Here is a 12,971-nt window from a genome sequence, read left to right as displayed (position 1 = left end):
CTTTGTACATAGATGGCATCTGTCCTCAAGTTTGCCTCATGGCCCTGAATAGCTGCTGGAGTTTTAGCCCTCATCTCCACATTCTGGATAGCAAGAGGGAAGAAAGGATGAAGGTCAAAAGGGAGTACTCTATTTCCTGTCTCCTTCTCCTCCTCCTCCTCCTCCTCCTCCTCCTCCTCTTCCTCGTCCTCCTCCTTCTCTACTTCATCCTCCTCCTCCTCCTCTTCCTCCTCTTTCCTCTTTCTTCTTCCTTTTTCCTCCTCTTCCTCTCTTCTCCTTCTCCTCCTCCTTCTTCTTCTTCCTCTTCTTCCTCTTCCTCTTCCTCTTTTTTTGAGACAGGGTCTCACTCTGTTTCCCAGGCTGGAGTGCATGGCACGATGTTGGCTCACTGCAGCCTTGACTTCCTGGGCTTAAGTGATCCTCCCACCTCAGCCTGCCTGGTAGCTGGGACTACAGGCATGTGCTGCCATACCTGTCTAATTTTTGTGGTCTTTTTTGTAGAGATGGGTTCTGGTATGTTGCCCAGGCTGTTCTCCTTTTAAGGAATTTTCCAAGAAGTCCCACTTAACAGTTTTCCCTGAATCTCATTGGTCATAATTTTGTTACACCTGGCTGAAAAGAAAGCTGCACATGTAGTCTTTTAGCTGAGCATATTTCTACCCTGAATAAAATCTGGGTCCTGCTGCTAATGAAGCTTAGGCAACTAATTGTTTCTGCCATTTTCTTTTTGTTCTACTGAGTTTCAACTTTGTATTCTAAGTCTTCTATTAATTTTTTTATTTTAGCTATGAAAATTTTAATTCCTAAGACTTTTACTTGAAATGTTGTTGTTGTTTTCATTAAAATCTGATTATTGGTTAAGGGGTGGAATAATTTTTATGTCTCCAAGTAGGCTTGGAGTAGGACAGACCTAGTTTTTAATGCTAACTCTGCCATTTACTGGCTATATGACCTTGAGCTTAAGCTTTCAATATTGAAAAATGAGAATTAACTCTGTGTTAATCAAATCTGTATTTTTTGTATTATAAAAAGTCTTTGTGAATATTAGAATAAACTTGGAGAAAACAGCAAAATAAAACATGTAAGGAATTATCCAAAACAATCACTTTTAACAGTTTGCTGTTTGCTTTAGTTTTTCATATTGATCATATTGACCAATATATTTCCTATCCAGATTACAGGCTTTTAAAATTAACCCATAAAATAGGAGATTAGTTAAGAGTGCTGGGCACATAGTAGACCCTGAGTTATAAATATATTGGAAGATTCAGTGATGCCCCTAACAACTTTTACCTTGAATTGGTTTCTACTTACATAATAACAGAATATGCCAGGCACAGTGGCTCGTGCCTGTAGCCCCAGCTACTCTGGAGGCTGAGGTGGGAGTTTCCCTTGAGCCCCAGAGTTCAAGGCTTTCATGAGCTATGATCATGCCACTGCACCCTGGGCAACAGACACCCTGTCTAAATAACAGAATATACTAATTATCTATATATTCAGGCTATTGTGCTCAATGGCATCTGTTTTTATGATGGCTAACTCAGGCTGAGATCATAGAACATATGCTAATATGAACAGATTTTACTTTTTGTTTTAAATACTAGTGACCTACTTTTATGATTTTTGTTAGAATACATATCTGTTTTTTCTTATATGTATGCAAAAGCAAAGTTTGGACAAGAAACTAGCAATAGTGATTTGAGTCTGGAGGGAGGATTAGGAAGAGACATAGTGGGTGGAGTGGAAGGACGCTCGCTACACTGTGTATGTAAAAAAACATTTTTGGTTTTTGAACCATCTGACTATTCAAACATTAAATGAACTTTATATATATATATATATTTGGTGTATTTTTTCTTATTATACAATTATTTTAAATTATATACTTTAAAGACATGAGATACTTGAAGAGAAATACAGAAAAGCATTAAGAAGGTATAAAAGTTACCTATTATCTCATACCCCAGGGATAACTACTGTTAACATTTGACACATTTCTTCCAGTCATTTATACATTATAAAGTTGTACTTACATGTATTTGTGAAATTGGAATATACTATGTAATGTTACATATTCTGCTTTCCTCCACCTACTTATTGATTATATTATTTGAATCACATCTCATGTAATTGAGAGTATGATTTATTTAACTATATTCTCAATGATTATTCTCTATGATTGAATATTTAGAGGCTGTTTCCATTTTTTTGCTATTATAAATAACTTTGAGATAAAGTACATGGCACATAAACCTTTATGCACTTCTCTGATCATCTCTTTGGGATAAAATTTCCAGGAGAGAAATAACTGGGTCAGAAGCTGCGATCATTTGACAGGTTCTTGTTAGCTATTGGTATGTTGAAAGATATTTTTCTTTGTGATAAGTTAATATATACAATTTTTCCCCCAAGGAACATATGCAGGATAAACATATTATCAAAGCTGTAGAACAGCAGCAGCAAGAGGAAGAAGATGAAAAGATGAGAAAATTCATCAAAGCAAAAAAGCGTCTTATACAAATGGGGAAAGAAAAAGAGGCTGAAACACACAGGTAGGCTTTAATAATGTGTATAATAAAGTACTATCTGAAATTATTATGATTTTATGATTATTATGAGAGTAGTCTTTAGGAACAGAGATCTTATTTTATATACGACTAGAGCATTCAGTGACTTGATTTCAGTTTGGGACGTGGGTGTGAGGACATCATCTTGTAGATGGTCAGAAATGCTGATCTGCCATCCCAGAGGAAGTATGAGCTGAAGATGGCTTTGTGAGTCATTGGTATATAAGTGGTAGTTGGAGTTGTGGATACAGATGAGCTCACCTAGGGTGAGTAGGTAAGAAATGAAGGTGGCATAGTCCCTAGGGAACTCCATTTAAAAGTCAAATGGAAAAAGAAGATAACGCGAAGACCAATAAATAGTTTCCAGAGATTGGAGGAAAACCAGGGAAACATCAGAGAGAAGAGTCTCAGTAAGAAGGGAGCAGTCATCAGTATTAGGTCGTAATGGGATTAAGTACAATTTTTAAAATGAAGTATTCATCAGATTTAGAGGACATTGCTTATATTAGTGAGCAGTTTGGTATGGGGTGTAGAGGTAAGAGTAGGAGGCCAGATTGCAGTACAGGGGGTTTCTGTCTAAATCATGCTTTCCCCTTGTGCAAAATCCTCTGATGGCTTCACATCTCACTTAGTCTTTACAATGGCCCATAAGGCTCTCCACCTACCCAAATTTCCATCTTCCCAGCTCATCCCTCCCAGCCTTATCCCTCAGACCTCTTCTCTTACTATTCCCTCCTCTCCCTCTTCTCACCTGCACTGGACTGGCCTCTGCCTGCTCTAGGGAATGCTCACCTCCAGGCAGCACGTAACTTGCTTTCTTAACTCTTTCAGATCTGTACTTAAATATTACCTTCTCATTGAGGCTTTCTCTGACTACTTTATTTAAAATTATACCCCCTCCCCAATTGCTTATCACTTTACCTGCTTTCCTCGCCCTCGTTGCTTGATATATAGCACTATATATATATACATACATATATGTGTGTGTGTATATATATATATATATTTTTTTTTTTTTTTTTTTTTTTTTTTTTTTTTGAGACGGAGTCTTGCTCTGTCGCCCAGGCTGGAGTTCAGTGGCGCGATCTCGGCTCACTGCAAGCTCCGCGTCCCGGGTTCACGCCATTCTCCTGCCTCAGCCTCCCAAGTAGCTGGGACTACAAGAGCCCACCACCAGGCCCGGCTAATTTTTTTTTTGTATTTTTTAGCAGAGACGGGGTTTCACCGTCTTAGCCAGGATGGTCTCGATCTCCTGACCTCGTGATCCGCCCGCCTCGGCCTCCCAAAGTGCTGGGATTACAGGCGTGAGCCACTGCGCCCGGCTATTTTTTAAAACTATTTATTTTGTTTACTGTCCCTCTCCTCCAGCAATCATGAAAGCCCCATTAGGGCAGAGATTTTTATTTTTATTAAAACTTTTTTTTAGAGATGAGGTCTTTCTATGTTGCCCAGGGTGGAGGACAATGACCATTCACAGGTGTGATCACAGTGCCCTGTAGCCTCAACCTCACAGCCTCAAGGGATCCTTCTATCTTAGCCTCTTGAGTAGTTGGGACTAAAGGTGCGCACCACCATGCCCAACTTCTAATGTTTTTGTTCACTGTTATGTCTGTCCCCAGCACCGGGAATAGTGTCAGGAGCATAGTAAGCAATCAAGAAAACTGTTTAAAATACGATTTTTTGGAATTCTACCAGAAATGTCACCTTTTCTCTGAAGGCTTTCTTTTTTTCTCATTTGTCCATATCATTTTCTAGCTTTCTCATGGCATTTATTCTCTTTTGTCTTCTATAACTATAAAGACATTTGCATAAATGTCTTTTCTCCACTTTAAATTGTAATTTCCTTGGAGTATGCACTGTATCCTTTCTCATCATTTCTCACATGCTGCTTTGCCAATTCACTAAGTGAATTTGTCACAACAAAATTATTTTTTATGCAATTTCATAAATAAAAATGCCCTAATTTAACAAGATGTATTCTTATGATGTACCAGGCACATGCTTAGCTCTTAACTAGAGAGAGGACCCATTCAATTTCTGACCTGAGGAATCTCATAATGAATTTGAGAGGCCAAAGTAGGAGGATTGCTTGAGGCCAGGAGTTTGAGACCAGCCTGGCCAGCATAGCAAAATCCTGTCTCTTAAAAAAAAAAAAAAAGGAACCTTATAGTGTAAAGGGAGAAATTTAAACAGATCAAGTTTAAAAAGTGCTGTGAATAAATTCCAGACAGAGTATTGTGAGGGGATGGATATTTAGGATTTTGATAACTTTTATTAGATTATTTCCTTGATTTTATTGAAATAAAGGCCTTTTATAGCCTCAGCCTCCAATGATAGAGTAAGCAGGGTAGTCTGATAAAATATTGAAATATTTTCTGTGGCCAGGTGCAGTGGCTCACACCTGTAATCCCAGCATTTTGGGAGGCCGAGGTGGGCGGATCACTTGAGGTCAAGAGTTCAAGACCAGCCTGGGTACATGGTGAAACTCCCTCTCTACTAAAAATAAAAAAACTAGCTGGGCTGAGGCAGGAGAATCGCTTGAACCCAGGAGGTGGAGGTTGCAGTGAGCCAAGATTGTGCCACTGCACTCCAGCCTGGGTGACAGTGAGACTCAGTCTCAAAAAAAATTTTTTTTCTTTTTTTTTTAATAGAGTCTCACTCTGTCACTCAGGCTGGAGTACAGTGGTACAGAGCTCACTGCCCCCTTGAACCCCTAGGCTCAAGCAGTCCTCCTGCCTCAGCCTCCTGAGTAGCTGGGACTACAGGTCCGTGCCACTGCGCTTGGCTAAATTTTTTTTTTTTTTTTTTTCAGACAAGAGTCTTGCTCTGTCGCCCAGGCTGGAGTGCAGTGGTGTGATCTCAGCTGACTGCAACCTACGCCTCCTGGGTTCAAGCGATTCTCATGCCTCAGCCTCCTGAGTAGCTGGGATTACAGGCGCCTGCCACCACGCCCGGCTAATTTTTGTATTTTTAGGGGAGACAGGGTTTCACCATGTTGGTCAGGCTAGTCTTGAACTCCTGACCTCGTGATCTGCTCACCTCGGCCTCCCAAAGTGCTGGGATTACAGGTATGAGCCACCCCACCCAGCTTAAAAAATTTGTGGAGATGGGGTCTTGCCATCTTGCCCAGGCTGGTCTCTTAACTCCTGGGCTCAAGCGATCCTACCACCTCAGCCTCCCAAAGTGTTGGGATTACAGGCATGAGCTACCATACCTGGCCTAAAATATTTTTCAATGTAGATAATTTTAAGATCTTATTTCTTACACACACACACACACACACACCGATTATACATATTACTGTCTTTGGATTTTAGAATATATGTTACTTTATAGTTAAAAAATAATGTCCACTTAAAATAATATATGTAAGGAGCAATGGGGCTTAGTTTTGTAAGAGACTGCAAAATATCTCAGATTCCCTAATTAAATTATGTTGGCTCCACTGGACATCTGTTCATGAAGATTTGACGAGTATGGTTATTTTGTTATAGGCTTATGGAGAAACGAAGAGAAAGAATACATAACTTCCTGAGTGAACTATTGAAAGAGAAACTTGACAATGAAGATATGATTATTGCTAGAGATATTGCAGAAGCTGAGGCTGAATGGGAAAAAAGAGAAAGAGAAAAAGATGAAAAAAACAAAGCAGAATTAAAAAAAATTGCAGAATATAGAGCCATTGTGGTAAACAATTCAATTATGAAAATAAAAATAGAAAGACAGAGTTAGGACCTTTCCACTGTGTTTTCCATCTCATCTGCCTCTCTAACCAAAAACTAGCCAAGATATTAAAAACAATGTATGAATTATCTTCCTATATTTTTGAAATTGGACAATGTTTACTTCCTAACAAAGATGACATGACAGTTACAAAAAAGATGATATTTATAGATGCAAAGTAATAATCTCTTCTGTTTCAGAACCATCTGAAACGCAAAGGTTATTTGGTATACTTTTCATTTGTAGGTTTTAAAGACAAACCATGTAAAAATTATACATTTCTGTTTCTTAATATTTCAAAACATATCTTACATGACTGTCATAACATTTAATTTGGATAGTTTATACACATTGGAGCAATTTTTTTTTTTTTGAGACAGAGTTTTGCTCGTTGCCCAGGCTAGAGTGCAGTGGTGCGATCTCAGCTCACCTCAACCTTCACCTCCTGGGTTCAAGCAATTCTCCTGCCTCAGTCTCCAGAGTAGCTGAGATTACAGGCATGTGCCACCATGCCTGGCTAATTTTGTATTTTTAGTAGAGACAGGGTTTCTCCATGTTGGTCAGGCTGGTCTCGAACTCCCGACCTCCCGAGGTGATCCGCCCACCTCGGCCTCCCAAAGTGCTGAGATTACAGGTGTGAGCCACCACGTATGGCTGGAGCAATTAATTTTTTACTTACATATATTTCCCTTCCTTGAGAAGATCTTGCTTTTCTTTTCCTGTATTTTCTTTTTCAAGCCAATAAGGATTGTCCTATAGCACTTGGGTGTTTTCTGATATGCAGGAAATAGAACAAAACCAAAGTAAACTGGCCGCATGGGAACCACCCCAGGTGCATGCACTTTTCTGCTCCTGCATTGCTCCTGGCTGACTCTCCTCTGCTTCAACTCTCTGACTCTGTGCCTTTTCAGACAAGACTGGTTGCTATAACTGGTTTTATATTTGTTTCCTTTGCCTTTAAACATCTAGATGAAAAATAAAGAGGAAGAAGAAAGACAAAGAAAAATAGAGGCTAAAGAACAATTGCTGGCTGTCATGAAAGCAGATCAGATTTTCTGGGAACATGAAAAGGAGAAAAAATGCAAAGCTGATAAAGAACATCAAGAGGTTCAAGATGCCCATATTCAGCAAATGGTAATTATTCCTGAATGTTTATAATTATGTTAGTAATAAGTATATAATACAGTATTCATGCTAGTTTTCTACTCCCAAGCAGTTTCGTCAGGTAAGAAAAAATGGTCATTATGGTTATGACACAATAAAATATATTAAAAATGTGAGGTTTGTTTCTATCTCCAGTGAAGTTCCCATGTGAGTTTTATCTTTTAAATGAATGTTTATCCTTCTTTAGTGTCTACTATACTTCAGTAAATATTAAAGAAAATACAAATGCATGTGGAGGCCATAATGTTCATCTTGTTTTACTTTTTTCCCGTATCTCAGAGACTATGTTGATTGCGATCTCATAGGTTTCAGATTTGAGGAATGGAGACATCGGATTTTAAAAGATGTGTACAGGACCTAGCATCCAATCATTTGTAACTAAAACCTGTTTTTGAAATGGTTGTACCATTTTCCATTCCTACCAGCAATGTATGCGAGCACAACTTACTCCACATACTCATCAACACTTGATAGTCATCCCTTAATTTTAACTATTCTAGTATAGTGATATCTTATGGCTTTATTTTACATTTCTCCAATGACCAAAGATAATGGACATTTTTTCACATCCTTGCTAGCCATCTGCATACCTTCTTTTGTGAAGTGTCTATTTAAGAGTGTTGCCAATTTTTAACTGGGTTGTTTTCTTAGTGCTGAGTTTTTTAAAATTGATTTTTATTGTGGTAAAATATACATAACATAAAAAGTACCATTTTAAGCATGGTTAAGTGTACAGTTCAGAGGCATTGAGTACATTCACATTGATCATCGCCACTATACATCTCCAGGGTTTTTCATCATCCTGTACTAAAACTCTGTACATGTTAAACAGTAACTCCCTATCCCCTCTTTTCTCCAGTCTGGGTAACCTCTGTTTTACTATCTCAATGAATTTGATTATTCTAGGTACCTCATAAATGGAATCAGACAATATTTGTCCTTTTCTGTTTGCTTTTCACTTTTTTTTTTTTTTTTTTTTTGAGACAGAGTTTTGCTCTGTTGCCCAGGCTGGAGTGCAGTGGCATGATACCCGCTCTCGGCTCAGTGCAACCTCTGCCTCCAGGGTTCAAGCAATTCTCCTGCCTCAGCCTCCCAAGTAGCTGGGATTACAGGTGCCCACCACCACGCTGGGCTAATTTTTGTATTTTTAGTAGAGATGGGGTTTCACCATGTTGTTCAGGCTGGTCTCGAACTCCTGACCTGAAGTGAACTGCCCACCTTGGCCTTGGCCTCCCAAAGTGCTAGGACTACGCATGAGCCACGGCGCCCGGCCTCCATTTTTTAATTGGATTTTTTGTTGTTGGGTTTTAGAAGTTTTAAAAATATTCTGTGTATTAAATCTCTTATCAGATACATGATTTGGAAATGTCTTCTCCCATCCCATGAGTTACCTTTTCACTCCATTGATAATATCTTTGATGTATAAAAGTTTTAAATTTTTGGCCAGGTGCCAAAATAGTTTGTTGTTTCAATCACGATCAAATAAGATCAGTATTTGGAATCCTTCTGATTTACTTGTTGAAGTCTTTAAGTAAAGTTTTCTTGATCAAATACTTGGTTCCTCTTAGGTACAATTTTTAAAGAAAAAACAGAATACTTGATTTTTTTTGCCTTATTTTCCAGTTTTCAGTTAATTAGCTATTATCTTCCAAATGTACTTCGAAGGTACTTTACCTTCATCTGTTAGCGTTTTTTAGGATTTTAAACTTAATTTTTTGGAACTTTTTCTTTATATATTTATGCTTAATGCATATCAAATGTGAGGTACCAATCATATGTTCCATTATAGTAATTCTTTCCTTCCATTGTCACTTCCTTTCTGTGCTTCAAGTGGTTCTTTCTGTTCCCTCAATATTTTCCTACATTTACTAAACATATCCAAATTGCTGCTTATTAAGTTCCCAAATATTAGCATTTTACCTTTGATTAGAGATCGATTTTAGCTTTTTTTTGACTTTTTCTCCAATCTTATTGTCATTTTCTACTTTTTAAAACTCTGGTATTTTATCCCCAATTTCACAAATAGTATGTAAACTGAATTTTGAATTGTAGCACTCAATAATGAAAAATTTGATATTTCACACTAATATGGTTGCTCTATTCCATCAAAAATTTAAATTTATGGTAGATATCAGGTTTGGGCTACTGTTTTATGCCAACATTTTGGATTTTGAGAAATATTTTTATGAATATTAAATATATTCCTAAGTAGTCAAAGTAACTGTTATTTTAAAAAATAAACTCAACATTTCTTAAAATGCCACAGAGAATACAAAATGAGAAGTTGCCAACCAGAGCATCACAGAAAAGCCATAAAAAGAATCTCATCTAATGTAAATTAATATAAAGAATTAAAAGACAAAATTGGTATAAAATATTGGTAAATTGGCTTTTGGCAAATTGCCTACTTATTCCACTCAGTGCCTTCTCAACCTACATTGATAAATGTCACTCATTATTCCAATTTTAAATTTTCGGGAAATAGATAATGTAAATGGTTTTAGTCCAGATATTCACTGCTGATTTAATCTTATGTGGCTGGGGACATAGTGTATTGGGCTGACCCAGCACAGTAGAGTTGAGTGAATTCCTCCAGAATAGTGGATGGTTAGAGACAATGGTGGGTGTGCATTCTAAACCACCAAAGTTCACATCTTGTAAGTGATTGAAACAGGATTCTAAACTCAGTTACCTGAGTTTTATCTAAATTTCATAATTTTCGCTATTTCACTGTGTTATTTGCAAATGTATCACATAAGGCTATTAATAAAATTTTCATTGTGCCACCACTTTGAGCATGATAGGAAAGATTCTGAAATAAATGATAGTATATAGTTGTTAAATCAGAACTTGTAAAGTATTAATGAGTTTTGAAAATTATACCTACATTTTCAAATGCCATGTATATTTAGAAAGTTCATGTTCTTAACCAATATTAAGTTAAATTTCCTTTCTTTCCCAAATAGGCCAAAAATAAGTTTAATGCAAAGCAAGCAAAACAAGCAGAATTAGATTATTGCAGACTTACTGAAGCTCTTGTGGCTGAAAAGGAGAAAGAATTTCAGGACTATGCCAGAGAGGTAATTGAACTTGAATCGGAAACAACAAATAAATACATTTACCCTCTTGTAAAAGCTGTACAGGAAGGACCTGGAGGTGGCCGTGGACCAGTGTTTGTGGACAGAGGTGGATTAAGACCCAGCTATCAGGCAAATGATGTTACTGGAGTCCAGCTCCCTTTTTATAACTCTCAGGGACCAAAATATAATTTTCAAAAGTCAAAGAGAAGGCTAGGTTTTACATGGTAGAAAAAAATTATTTTTAACATTGAGAAGACTAAGTTGTAGCATATATGAGCTTCAAATGTAAATGGATTTCTGTGAATAAAGCTGTTCTTCATCTAAGTACAATTATGTCTGATTTAATTGATTGTTCTCAGTATTTCTTTTGGGTATATATAAAACCCCAATTGTGAGATTCCTTTTTTTAACTGTGGTAAAATACACAAGTTTACTTTTTAAATGTACATTCAGTGGTATTAAGTACATTCAAAATATTGTGTAGCCATGACCATTGTGTAGTTCCAGAATTTTTCAGTGCTCTTACTAGAAACCCCATACCCATTCATTAAGCAGTCACTCTCCATTCCCCTTCCCCACAGCTCCTGGTAACTTCATCTGCTTTGCCTATACTGGGTATTTTGAATAAACAGAATCATACTGTGGCCTTGTGTCTGGCTTATTTCACTTAGCATATTTTCAAGGTTCATCCATGTTGTGCCATTTATCAGTGCCTCATTTTGGTTTATGGCTGAATAATATTCTCCTTGATATATTTCTTTTCTCTTCAGCAGAAATTCATATGCTTATTTGCTTTGTCCTTCAGCAGTTAGTATCAGATAACATTATGTAGCATTATTACATAACAATAGGATTACTGAATGAAGACTTCTTTGTGGTTTATTTTATAATCTTACTAGACATGTACACATTATCATGTTTTGAGGTCACTTAAAATAATTCTACATGTAGTTTTGCCAACTTTAGACAACAAAACTTGTTTTGTTTCCAAAGAGACAAAGCAGATTAGCAGTTACCAGGGGCTGTGGGGAAGGGGAATGGGGAGTGACTGCTTCATGAGTAGGGGGTTTCCAGGTGGAGCACCAAAAACTTCTGGAACTAGATAATGGTCATGGCTACACGATACTGTGAATGTACTTAGTACCACTGAATTTTGTGTGATTTTGTGAACTGCATTCCCCGTTTTTTTTTTCATTTCTTATTGAGGTAAAAAACAGAACACCTAATTTAATGTCTTAACCATTTCTAAGTATATCGTTCAATAGTGTTAAGTATCTTCATATTGCTGAACAATCTGCAGAATTTTTTCATCTTGCACAATTGAAACTCTGTATAAAACTAGTCTCCATTTCCCCCTCCCCTCAGCTACTGGGAAACACCATTCTGTTCTGTGAATTTTGACCACTACAGTATAGGTCCTTTTGTGACTATTTCATTTAGTGTACGGTCCTCAAGGTTCATCCAAGTTGTAGTTTATGTCAGTTTTCTTCCTTTTTAAAGCTGAATACTCCATTGTATGTATATCACATTTTGTTTATTCATTCCTTCATGAATGGACACTTGGGTTGCTTCCACCTCCTGGCTATTGTGAATAATGCTGCTTTAAACATGGACGTACAAATAGCTCTAAGATCCTTTCCATTCTTTTGGATATATACCCAGAAGTAGAACTGATGAATCATGTAATTCTAAATTTTTAGAACTCATACTTTTCTCCATAGCAGCTGAACCATTTTACATTTCCAACAGTGCACAAGGTGCACATCCTCACCAACATGTTTTTTTGACAGTAGACATCCTGAGTGGCTGTGAGATGATATCTCATTGTGATTTTGATTTGCATTCCCTAAGGATTAGTGACGTTGAACGTTTTTTCATATGCTTGCTGGCCATTTGTCTATCATCTTTGGAGAAATATCTGTTCCAAGTCCTTTGCCCATTTTTTCATGTTATTTGTTTTGTTGTTGAGTTGTAGTTATTATGTATTCTAGATTGATCCCTTTTCAGATAAATGATTTGCAAATACTTTTCCTTCCTTAGGTTGCCATTTCACTGTTGTGTCCTTTGCGTATTTCTCTTTAAAAGCAAATACACATATATTTTACTTACACAAAATAACTTCGTTCTTTTCACTTAACATAGCTTAGAGACACAACATAGCAGATATAAATATCTTCATTTCTTTTCCAACTGACATAGTATTCTCTTGCAAGGGTGTACCCGTTTATTCAACCAGTGGCATACCAATAGATTATTTGTGTGGTTTCCAGTCTTCAGCTATTATAAATTCTGTAATTAACAGCTGCCTTTTTTTTTCATATTTTTGTCAGTTAACCTTTGAGATAGATTCCTACACAGGGGAATGTTGGGTAAAGGTGTAAATTGTTCAGTGTATCATTCTATAAGAGACCAAGTCTTAGAGCAAACCTTACTTATG

At 37.1% G+C, this 12,971-nt stretch overlaps 1 protein-coding gene across 7 annotated transcripts in view; it reads left to right on the top strand.

Moving 5' to 3' along the window:
* CFAP210 (cilia and flagella associated protein 210) overlaps nt 1-10,864 on the top strand; it is a 52,926-nt gene extending 42,062 nt beyond the window's left edge. For all 7 annotated transcript variants that reach the window (XM_004032754.4, XM_063694976.1, XM_063694975.1 and 4 more), the window contains 4 exons: nt 2,413-2,552; nt 6,062-6,254; nt 7,260-7,424; nt 10,421-10,864. In XM_004032754.4, the coding sequence (XP_004032802.3) occupies nt 2,413-2,552; nt 6,062-6,254; nt 7,260-7,424; nt 10,421-10,762 (840 nt within the window). In that variant the 3' untranslated portion in view covers nt 10,763-10,864. The remainder of the gene's footprint in view (nt 1-2,412; nt 2,553-6,061; nt 6,255-7,259; nt 7,425-10,420) is intronic.
* Nucleotides 10,865-12,971: the final 2,107 nt, after the last annotated feature.

This window comes from Gorilla gorilla, chromosome 11 (assembly GCF_029281585.2).
Source record: "Gorilla gorilla gorilla isolate KB3781 chromosome 11, NHGRI_mGorGor1-v2.1_pri, whole genome shotgun sequence".
Classification (NCBI taxonomy): domain Eukaryota; kingdom Metazoa; phylum Chordata; class Mammalia; order Primates; family Hominidae; genus Gorilla; species Gorilla gorilla.
The sequence above is the reverse complement of the archived record's forward strand: the minus strand, read 5'-3'. Positions and strand labels throughout refer to the sequence as shown.